At 36.2% G+C, this 12,450-nt stretch overlaps 1 protein-coding gene across 1 annotated transcript; it reads right to left on the minus strand.

Moving 5' to 3' along the window:
• Nucleotides 1-7,464: 7,464 nt before the first annotated feature.
• LOC148939053 (double-strand break repair protein MRE11-like) lies at nt 7,465-11,787 on the minus strand. Its single transcript, XM_089107322.1, has 2 exons — nt 11,653-11,787; nt 7,465-7,761 (listed from the first exon to the last, which is right to left on the minus strand). Exons 1-2 carry the CDS (start codon nt 11,768-11,770, stop codon nt 7,526-7,528), a joined length of 354 nt encoding a protein of 117 aa, XP_088963448.1. The 5' UTR covers nt 11,771-11,787; the 3' UTR covers nt 7,465-7,525.
• Between the last annotated feature and the right edge of the window lie 663 nt (nt 11,788-12,450).

The following is a 12,450-nucleotide window of genomic DNA, read 5'->3' on the forward strand; positions in this document are numbered from 1 at the left end:
TATGGAACTCTTGAATTTGGCAGCCTTCTTCATTCTGTCGGTCGCATCCTGAAGTAGAGCATCTGCAACTGTTCTCTTTTCTTGCTCTGATGCTCTAAATTTTTTCCTTTTGCTTTCCAGGTCATCTATTTCTTTCTTTTTGTTGCGGACCTCGTGCAACTTCCACTTTCTTTCCTCTTCGAAATCTGCTTTTTCCTTCTCAGATAGCTCTTCTTTTTTCTTTTCATTCAGATATAGTTGATACCGAGACCGTGCAGAACGTGCATATATATATATATATATATATATATATATATATATATATATATATATATATATATATATATATATATATATATATATATATATATATATATATATATATATATATATATATATATATATATATATATATATATATATATATATATATATATATATATATATATATATATATATATATATATATATATATATATATATATATATATATATATATATATATATATATATATATATATATATATATATATATATATATATATATATATATATATATATATATATATATATATATATATATATATATATATATATATATATATATATATATATATATATATATATATATATATATATATATATATATATATATATATATATATATATATATATATATATATATATATATATATATATATATATATATATATATATATATATATATATATATATATATATATATATATATATATATATATATATATATATATATATATATATATATATATATATATATATATATATATATATATATATATATTCATCTGATTTTTAAGCATTCCACTTAAAAATTTTCCGCATTAGATACAGTTTACCCATTAAAGGAATATTTGGATCTCCTATGAAGTTTCGTCAGAATAAAGCTATGTTTATTAAAATACCCAGAGGTAGTTACAAAAAATTCAACTTACGTAACCTTAGACTCACTAAACAATCGATGCAATCTATCATCCTTGATAGCACTAAGACCAAACAGTGCCAAGCTGATTTCCCCTTTGCGAAACAATAATGGTCTGACGTGAATTTCCTTGAGGGACTCTATCTTGCCAAAATAATTGACAAGAGCAGCAGTACTTAGCAAATCTAAGGAGCAAAATTGACCAAGACCTGGAAGAAGACAACACTGTACACTTTTTGCATGTGGAGAGTGGCCCATAAAGGTTGGTGACGTAGCTGGGAGCTAAAAGTAGCATTAATCAACTACCTTTAAGAAAAACCATTGCCATTGAAAAACCATTACCATTACCATTGAGAAATGAGAATGGTTATAATCGTTATTTTAAAATAATCTATTTACATATAAGGCGTAAGGAATATCTTTTTCCGCTCCAAAATTATTCGTTCTCCACTTTTTGGACTTAGTCTTATTACTTGGCACTACAATTTTCTTTGTGATCAAGCCACATTCTTATACATGCTTTTCGAAGCCCTAATGTATGGGCACCATCATTTCCGACCAATCATAACTACTTGTACATAAGAACTAATATCTGATGGGTCTAAATTGATAGTGGCTAGATATCATCGTCTGGCTAAGCATCCGTATATTGGGCTCACGCGGAACTGTCATTACCAGTAAATTAGCACAATAAATTATACGAAATATCGTACTAAGTTCAAAACAAGGATACTTAAACCAAATCATAGAATAAAAGATAAAGAAACAGATAGGCTACTTTACAAAAAATTATGGCTCGAGAACTTTTCGCTCTTTTTACTTGCTTAAAATTTAAACTTTGCTTTAAACCTTCCATTCTTTTAGCAACTTGTAGTACAGTCAATCTAGCGTCAAATAGGACTCGACCGCAAACAAATTGCAACAGAAATGATTTTTACACCATCTTGTAGAGAGAAAAAAACTGTACAACATATCAAAAGTTGAGAAACCCAGCGGGGTGCAAAATAAGTGTATTTTAGCGTTTTCGGTTTGTTTTTTGTTGTTTTTAGCGGAAATTTTCCGTTATCCTAGAGCTTAGCATTTACTTCATGGGAGACATGTTTCTGAACTAGTTTTGTGTGCTGAATTCGAATATCACATCAGATTCAAGTTATGTCCCACCGTTAGTGTTTCACATTCATCACCAAACAAGAAATTCGTATTTCGTGGCCATATTTCCCTTTTTTCGGATCCGGTCTCCGCGAAGTCCTGGAACTTGCATATGCCCCAAACACTGTTCCCCATCTCCTAAGTGGAAAGGCTATTTCACGAGCTGTTCGAGGTCTCTTGCTAGTTGATAGTGCTCTACATGCCGTGCTGCTCTCCGAGTTATTTGACGATGATCCCTTTTCAGAACCTGAAACAAAGTTAGGCACCAAAAAAGTTGCAGACCTTAAAACACTATACAGCAAGCTAATGAATGGAGAGACAACGATGACGGAGGTTGAAGAAAATCCTGCACTCGAGCGGATCAATGGTTTCGTCGACCAGAAGATACTTGATCTGTCTCAGCACAGAACTTCAAAGCTGTGGTTTCAGCTTATGAATATGGTTGGGATACTTCGTTCTTTCATCAAAGCTGAGCGGATGGGGCTTTGGGACTTACACCTAAGGTCTGTGTCTGAAATGCTACCTTTTCTTGCGGCCTGTGGTCGCAACAACTATGCCAAATCATACCGAATATACCTTCAGAAGATGGTGAAGCTTGAAGAAACCCATCCTACTGTTCATAGTTCATTCCAACAAGGAATGCACGTCGTCAGACGATCTGATCGCTATTGGGCTGGCTTGGCGACGGATCTAGTTATTGAACAAGAGCTTATGCGCTCGTTGAAAACAGCAGGCGGACTGACTAGGGGTACGGGCATGACCGAAACCCAGAGGTCGCTGTGGTTTTTAGCACGTCCAATCTGCTCTGCTGTTAACCTCCTAATGGAAGATCTGACGCAAATTCTCTATGGGACAAGCGAGCAGCACAAGGAGAACGCAGGCCCCAGACAAGAACGAGACTTCAAGGATACGCAGGCGATGGTCACGTACTTCGAAAATGGCTCACCATTCGGAGGGGATACCCAGCTTAGAAGCATTGCTACCGGTTTGACTGCATATGAATCTGCAAACATTGACTGTGCGAAGGATGTCGGGATAAAAATCCTTGATGCTATGACTGTAAATGTGGCGAAGTATTTTGTCTGCCTAATAAAGTAACTGGCATTCCATATAACAAAAACCAAACCTGGGGTTGGATTTTACACGCGACTGGATCCAGCTTTGCTATTCCAACGCTTCATTGCGTTATCCAAAAGTACAAGACTTCCTGAATCAGAGTGCTTACGGTATAAACTTTGTTCGTATCCCGCTGCTCTGTTTGACAGCTCATTTATGCCGAGAGTGCTGAACAAGGCCGAATTCACCAAGGCCATTGCACTTGCATGCAAACTCAAAGAAATTCCGTGTGTGCTGAACGACGGGACACACTACTTACTTGACGGTGGATCTCTATTGCACCCAGTCCCATGGATAAAAAATGACACGTATGCGGGTATCATACAGAGCTACTCTCTGTATATTTCGCGGAAGTACCCTGGCGCAACTGTTGTTTTCGATGGGTATGATAGTGGACCTTCCATCAAAGATATGGCCCATTCGTATCGTAATCGAACGATTGGTCGCGAGGTTTTCTTCACGAACGACATGCGTCTGATAGTTAAGAAAGAAGAATTTCTCGGGAACAAGAAAAACAAGTCAAGATTCATTAGTGCGCTTGCAGTTCATCTCCGGCAAAAAATCTATTTTGTAGTCCAAGCCCCCAGTGATGCAGACGTGCCTATTGTAAAAGCTGCTATCGAATCAGCTAAACAGAAGGGAACTGCCTTTATTGGAGAAGATACGGATCGTCTGGTCGTTCTCTGCTACCACAGTGATGTCTCAACTATCATGGTGTACTTCGCCCCAGAGCCAAAGAAAAATAAAGAGCGAAGGTGCTGGGAGGTTCATGAAATGAGAAAAAGATTAGGCCAAGAAGTATGTGGTCTGATCCTCTTTGCCTATGCATTCCTTGGGTGTGATTCTACATCACGTGTCCACAACATCAGAAAAGGTCTTACCCTGAAAAAAGTGATAGAAGACGAAAGTTTTCGAGCATCTGCCAAGGTCTTTATGAAGAAGGCAGCAACAAAAATCGAAGTCAAGGAAGCCGGAGAAGACGCACTTCTTATAATATATGGTGGAAAGAAGGGGGAAATCTGAACGAGCTTCGAAAGCAGCTCTTCGAAAGAAAGCTCGTCACAGCAACGGCTTTTGTTCACCCAGAGCAGCTACCTCCCACATCCAACTCTGCAGCATTTCACAGCTATAGAGTTTACTTTCAGGTACACGCCTGGAATGACGACCGTAATCTAGAATTGGACCCTCAAAAGTGGGGCTGGAAGGACCGAAATGGTACATTATACCCTGTGATGACGGACCTACCCCCAGCACCTCTCCAACTTCTAAAGATTGTTAAGTGTTCCTGCCGTTCAAACTGCACCTCTGCTCGGTGCACTTGTGTCAGAAACGGCATGTCTTGCACTCTCGCGTGCAAAACTTGTCAGGGAGCAGAATGTGATGATTCTCCCAAATCAGAAGATCTCATCGACGATCTCGACGACGAAGTTTCAAACTACACTGCCAGTGAATGTCGCAAGTCATTTGAAAAGTTGCCTGCTTTTTACCAATGTGATTTTTGTTACCTGTGATTTTAGTCAGTTAATACATTAAGAGATGATTGATTATTTTGAAGAAACCTTTTGGTGATGAATGTAAAACACTGTCGGTTGAACATATCCTTGATCTGATGCGATATTCGAGTTTATCGCATAAAACTACTCAAGAAATGTTGTCAAACGACTATGTTATAATATAATCGCGAACTTCGTGAATGGTGATGAATGTGAAACACTTTTGGTTCACCGTATCTTAAATCTGATGTAATATTCGAGTTCAGAACATAAAACTACATCAGAAATGTGTTTCCCATGAAGTAAACTCTAAGCCTTGAGAAAATCAAAAATTTAGGCTTAAAAACGAAAAATAAAACACAAAACGCTAAAAAACACTAATTTTTCACCCCGCTAGGTTTCTAAACTTTTGATATGTTGACAGTTTTTTTTCTCTACAAGATGGTGTAAAAATCATTTCTGTTGCAATTTGTTTGCGGTCAAACCTTATATTGACTGTACTATTGGAAATCCGCACAGGAACCAGTCAGATTTTGAGAAGGCGGGGATGTTGGCCTCTTTATCTGATATATACTTAAGGACTAATGAGAGTGGCTTACGAAATATATCGCAAACGTAAAGTAATGAAATAAAATCAAACTTTTTACCACACAATTACAATAACAGTAATCTCTCTTCGTTGGCTTCGCAGTGTTTGCCTTCAGAGACGTACCACACGAAAAGTTAATTTTGAAATGTTAAAATAGCTAGGCAGCTATAAAACAACCTGTATTATTCAAAAAAGGAAAAAACTTAAATTCTGATAGTAGTCCGATGTCATTTGATTCAGTTGCGAATAATCAAATTTTTCGAAAATCTCATCTACTCTGTACTTTTTGAGGAAACAATTCTAATTAACAATGTCTAAAAAGAAATTTCTAAGGGAACTAAAAAGAAATTATCCATTAATCAGCTGATAATAACCAGATTTAAGTAATAATACACTCCTAAGTAGGGGGTGGGGCGAGTACAAACTTAACCCTATGTTCACAAATTAAATAAAAATAATTATACATAACAAAAAGAAAATTAGCAGCCAAATAAAGTCAGCTTGTATTCAAAAAGCATACAAGGCAAGCTTCTAAAAAAACAAACATTGCAATAATTGATTATTTAAACTTAAAAAAAAACTGTATGGTATGAATCAATAGCTGAAGCTGAACTTTTGTGAGGTAATGAAGCCAAGGCACTACCACTGGAGCCATCTACAGTTCCGTCCAGGAGTTGAAAACTCTTGACATTTTCCTGCATTATTATTGCCAAGGGATCATTGTTGCCAGTGTGGAAAATATTATTTGCCAATAAAGAACGTGTAGTGGGGCATTTTCGCTTTCTAGTGTTGTCAAATTATTAATTCATGTTATAAGCTACGTTACAACAAGTCAGTGTTGCAAAACTATAATTTACAGGAGCTAGCCAAATTTCTGAGGTTACCCAAAATTATAATCACACAAAGCAGAAGAGGGGTAGCTAACCGTCACAAGTGTCGTTGTACCAGCCGGGAGAGGTTTCCCTTAAATTACAGGGATCAGGTGAACGAGGACTACTACTTCTCTTGCTGCTTGGACTTCCCAAATTTTGTGTCAGTCAGTTTCCAGACATCAATTAGTGAAAAGCGGGTGCAATATATTTTTTGCCTTGTGTTAAACTTTCTTCAAGCAATGCTGAAGAAGGGAAATATCAAGCGTGATACTGTTGTGAATAGAGGAGCCAGTTTTTTCTCAAAACACGACATACCGAGATGCTATAAAAGTGCTGAAGAATCACTGTCATGAGGATCAAAGAGTTCGTGGTAACACCTGTAACTAAGGAGTCATTCGGTCCAATAGTAAGAGAAGCTCTAAAAAAAAGAATTTTGTTAACAATTAATATATCAGAAGAACTGGATTTTTATACTAAATACAAATATATAAAATTCATTAAGTTTAATGTTATCCATCAAAAGCTACGATCCTGAGAAGATTTGCATGATTTTCGACGAAGGGGAAAAACAACCCCAAAAGCAGAAGAAAGATCACGAATACACGTTTACTTGTTTGTTTTTTTTTCCATAAGTGATCACATTGAACCAATGGTCACAGAAGAGCGAAAGAGGGCTCATCTGAACGGAAAGTAAAAGTTTTAGTGCCCTTTTCTACGTGATCAAAAAGATCGGAGGGAAACTAGCCCACTTTCCACACCCCTTTTCCCCCAAAGACCTCCAATCAAAATTTTGAGATAGCCATTTGGTTCGGCGTAGTTCAAAAATCCAGTAACTATGCCTCTAGGGATGACATGACCCCACAGCCCCTGGGGAATAGGCTGTAAGTTTTGGAATTTGGCCATTTTTTACATATAGTATTTTTTATTGGAAAATATATGAAAACTTTTCGGTTGGGGTGGGGGGCACGGGGTGTTTTCCTTGGGGAGGAAAGTTTCAGATAGAATTTTCCATGGGAAATTTTAAACGGAGAGGACGTGATTTCCTATCATAATATGAAAAACGGTCTGCAGTTAAAAGAAAACAATAGTTTTTTCAACTGAAATTACGTAGCAACATTAAAACATGAAACGAAGATAAAATATAACATGAATTAGAGGGGCTGCCCCTTCCTCATTCCTCGGTCTTTACACTAAGTTTAAATTTTGTCCCAGTTCTATAAGGGCGACTCCTGAAACACAATTGTTTAATTGTGAAATTGTTTAGTTACAAGATCTTTAGAATAATATGAGCCAATATAACTGCTGGGTCATCATGGTTACCATGGATGGAGAATATTGGCATTCCAATATTAAGATTTTCATCTTCTTAATTCACAGTCTTAACAGCAGCAGTTTTGAAAATTTCCTCAGGATCACTGAGAAACTCAAATTCAATCTGTTTTTGACCAAAAACGTACTGTCGCAGAATGTCCATACATTTTTGAAGGCATTGTCGTGAAGGCTTATTTTCGTGGAACAAATCTCCGCCGAGAAGAATAAAATCTACTTCTTCCCTGAGACCGATATCCAATATCTCCTTAAAAGTAATAAAGCTATCGTTTCCTAAAATGAAAGTAGATGTAAGCTTGCAGTAATACGAACTGAAAATTGTTTCTATTTAAATATTAAAATTTCTTTTAAAAATTTACTAACTAAGTAAATAACCACTTTTATTACAAAATTATCACACAAGTTGCCCCCCCCCCCCACAGTCCCATAATTATTCAGACCCGTCAGTTTTTACGCTATAGTGTTGCCTATAGTAAAGGCCATACAGCTCCAATGTTTTATTTTTTATTTTTACCAGAGGCACTTCATATGGAAGGGGTCGTCACATTAACTACGGTGGTTGCTATTTTTATTAAAATTAAATATTTATAATGCCAATTTAAATTGTAAAAATTTATGCGCGGGCACATAGCCCCCCCCCCTGCCCTTGGTTTCCCAAACGCATCCAATAAAAATTTTGAGATAGCCATTTTATTAAAAATAGTTCAAAGACCATATAACAAAACTCTGTTGTCAACACAACCCCCCAGGGCCTGGGGCAGGCGTTGTAAGTTATACCCTGGGGGCATCTATGGTTAGTATGGAAGGAATGCTCGTATAAACGTAAAAGGGATCCTTTTATTGGACCTTTACTTTTAGAGTTAACTGTTTAAAATTCAAAATAGATAATTGGTTAACCAGCCCCCCCCCCCACGCCCTTTTGTCCCAACGGCATCCGATACTAATGTTGAGATAACCATTTTGTTAAAAACAGTGCAAAGATCATATAACAAAAACTCCGATGCCGACACAACCCCCGACTTTTACATTGGTCTTTCAATTTTTACGTGTACCAGGCGCTCTGACGGCTTCTAACCCCCCCCCTCTCCAGGCCTTTTTTTTCTTGAAACCCATCCGATAAGAACTTTGAGATACCCTTTTTTTATATAGTTCAAAGATCATATAACAAAAACTACGGGGTCGACACAACCCCCCAGGGCCCGAGGGCAGGCAGTGTAAGTTATGCCCTGGGGGACTATATGGTTTTTATGGAAGGGATGCTCGTAAAAACTTTAGACAGGGCTCATTGGATTGGAAATTGAAATTTCTAGTTCAATTTTTGACAGTCAAAAGAGATTGGAGGGCAACTAGACCCCCCCCCATCCCACCCCACGCCCCGGTTTGTCACACATGATACGATGAAAAAGTTTGGATATCCCATTTTTTAAAAATAGTTCGATGTGAAGATAAGAAAAACTACTGTGTCGAAACACCCCCCCATGGCCCGGGGGCCGGTGGTATAAGTTACGCCCTGAGGGAATGTATGGTTCTTATGAAAGGGATGCTTGTATAAACTTCATAGATTGAAAAACTATATTATCATAGATTCGAAGCTCATTTGATTTTAAATTAAAAGTTCTAGTTCACTTTTTAAGAGTCAAGAGATCGGAGGGCTCTCCACTCCCCCCACCCCCACGACCTTTTTCCCCCAACCCCATCTGCTACAAATTTTGAGATAGCCATTTTTTTAAATATTTAAAAAATTAGATAACAAAAACACCAGTATCAATCCAAACCCCCCGGGCCCGGGGCTAGGCGGGGTCCGTGTTGGTATGGGGGCGGTGTTGGTTCTGATGACTGGGTTGCTCGTATAAAGTTCAGAGTTGTCTCATTTAATTTAACATTTACAGTTCTCTTTAAATTTTTCATAGTAAAAATATAGACTTGGGCCCCTAGCCCCCCCCCCCCACACAGCCTTTTCCACAACACCCAACCCATAAAATTTTTTATTATTCCCGTTCGTTAATATTTGTTCAGGGGTAAGATTAGAAAACTGCTGTTCCGCCGAACCCCCCAGGGCCCGGGGTCAGGCGTCGTAAGTTCTGCTCTGGGGGCACATATGGTTCTTATGGAAGGGATGCTCGTATAAACTTCGGAAAGGGCTCATTTGATTGTAAATTAAAAATTCTCGTTCACTTTTTAAGAGTCAGAAGAGATCAGAGGGCAACTATCCCCCCCCGTCCACGCCGGATTGTACTCAAACCACACCGATAAGAAATTTCAGATATCTATTTTTTAAAAATTGTCCCCTGTTACGATAACGCACACGGTGGGGTCGACACACTCCTTCAGGGCTCGGGAGCGAGTTTGTAAGTTATGCATTGGGGACATATATAGCTGTTATGAAAGGGATGCTCGTATAAACTTCAGAGAGGGATCATTTAACTGGAAACTGACAGTTCTAGTTCAGTTTTTAAGAGTCAAAAGATAGCAGAGGGCAACTATCCCCTCACGCCCCTTTTTCCCCAAACGCATCCGATAAAAATTTTAAGATGGCCATTTTGTTAAAAATATTGTTGAAAGATCCATCAGTTCAAGATTTTATTTCAATTTAATTTTATTTTCATTATCAATGCTGTAAGAACTGGAAAAGAAAATATTTGTAATATAATTTGTTTTCGGTGAAGCGCCAATTACGCAGTAGGCTTTAGGTTTTTACACTTAAGGAAGAGGCGATATCCAAACTCTTGTTTATAGTGATCTTTGTTCGTTTCAAGCTTGATCTGCACATTCAATTTAAGTTTCACTCGTTTTAAGCTTTATTTATTCATATACATTAGTATCTGATGTATGTTTGTTATCATTGATTGTTTATTTAATTTCTATTTGTTTTGGGTTTCATTTATACTTCAATACGGTACCAAAATACTTTTATTCGTTTTAAGCTTTGTTTGCATATTAAATTTAAGCATTACTCGCGTCAATATTTATTTAATTAGTTTATGTTTTTGCTTGTTGTATGTTTTTTTGCTATGATTGCTCATTTAATTTGTATTCGCTTTTTGTTTATTTCATTATTTAATAGTAATTTCTGGTCGTGTTTTTTTTTAAATTTAAAATTTATTTTTATATTATTATATTAATTTTAAAAATAACTTTACTTTTATTTTAAAAAAATCTTTGTAGTGAATTTTTTTTTAATTATTTTTTTTAAGATTTTTATTTCAAAAAAATTCAAGTTTTTAAAAATTACTTATTTCAAAATCCAATTAAAAAAAAAAATAATCAAAAATTCATCTATCTAATCTCAGACACAATTCACATCAAGACCATGTATAAGCTAGACTCCAAATGCGGATAAAATACCAGATACCCTATACACCAACGAGTTTGAATATCTGAGCCTCGTTCGTTTTACTTAATTAGTTAACTATTAAGAAGATTTTGCCGATTTTTTTTCGCAATTCTTAGATAACTTTGAACGTTTTTTTTTACAAACAGATTCTTATTTAACTAAAAGTTGCATATAACAATGGCTTAGCGTGGACACAATCCTCCAGAGCCCAGAAGGAAGGAGTGTAGGTTATGCCCTGGGCATTTAAGGTTTTTATGGAATGGATGGTTGTATAAGCTTCGGATCAGATGGGGCTCATTCGATTGGAAGTTGGAAAATCTTGTGCACCTTTTAAGAGTCGAAAGTGAAGGTAGGGCAATCGTCCCCTCCCCCACAAGCCTATCCTTCCCCAAAACACATCAAACTAAAATGTTCTTTTTTTTTCTTTGGAAGGTACTGGTGTTGAGAAGGCATGAAGGTTGTCATCCCAACCCATGTTAATTTTTGCTTGTTTTGAATATGACTTGGGTATTTCTTGTAATTTCTGTTCATTTTGAATTTCATTTATTTATTGATTGTGATTTGTGGTAGTTTTACGCTTGGAAGGTTATTTGACTTTATTTCTGCTCATTTTTAACTTAGTGAAACTCTTTACTTTTCTTTGAAAAACTTATTTTGTGGAAAGTTTTTTTTTAAATTAACTTAAGTAAAAAACCAATGCACACACAAAAAAATTCAAGTCATACAAATAGCAAATATTACATGTAAAAAAAAAAGAGAGACTTATTAATAACAATATTTAAAAATAAAAGAATGTGCAAAGCTGTTTCTGTGCCTTTTAGTTTACTTGCCTCTAATTGGATCTCTTTCTGCAAACCCCAAATGTATATCTGTTGCCAGTAATATATTGAATGAATCTTCAGACGTCCCTCTGTCTCTTTCATCACCTTCCAAATGTCCAGAATCCATTCTCTATTTTATTGCTGAAATAGATACAGTATTGCATTAGCTGCATAAAAAGTATTTTTGTATAATATACACAACCTGTATGCATTCATGACTAGTTTAACATGATCCATGGGCAGTGTAAAAATATATCTCCAGCTATATAACATTAGACATAAATCTTGCATCCAAACCAGATCTTCTAGCTCAAAGAACGATTCACCTTGTTCTTTCAAAAATTTCACCGAAGCAAGAAGTAAATCTTTGAAACGTTGCAAAATAATGCCTCTGCTAAGCCAACAAACTTCTGTACGTAGCAATAGATCACCATACTGGCATTGTAGATCTTCACCCAGAACCCTAAGCAAATGTCTCTGAGGTACAAGAGCTCATATGTTATTTACAACTTTATTAACTGTTTTTATTAAATTGCTTATGCTCAACAACTTACAACATCATGACTACTGGTGTGATATGCAAAGGCAAGACAGAAATTTTGGAAATCTATTGTCTTAAGACACAAGGTTATAAATTGTTTATCACCATCTATCTTAGTGGGAACTTCATCAGTTGCCAAGCCCACTGACTTTTGCACATGAATATTTTTTAGTTAATGAGCGTTTTGAAAGCAAACTATACATCCTGTCCCATAGTATGCTCTTGAAGTAATGTCACTTTAGTTACCTATCCTTCTTCGACTTGAA

Source organism: Artemia sp. Qi Xiang Cuo, unplaced genomic scaffold, assembly GCF_049724085.1.
Source record: "Artemia sp. Qi Xiang Cuo unplaced genomic scaffold, ASM4972408v1 HiC_scaffold_22, whole genome shotgun sequence".
NCBI classification, from domain to species: Eukaryota; Metazoa; Arthropoda; class Branchiopoda; order Anostraca; family Artemiidae; genus Artemia; species Artemia sp. Qi Xiang Cuo.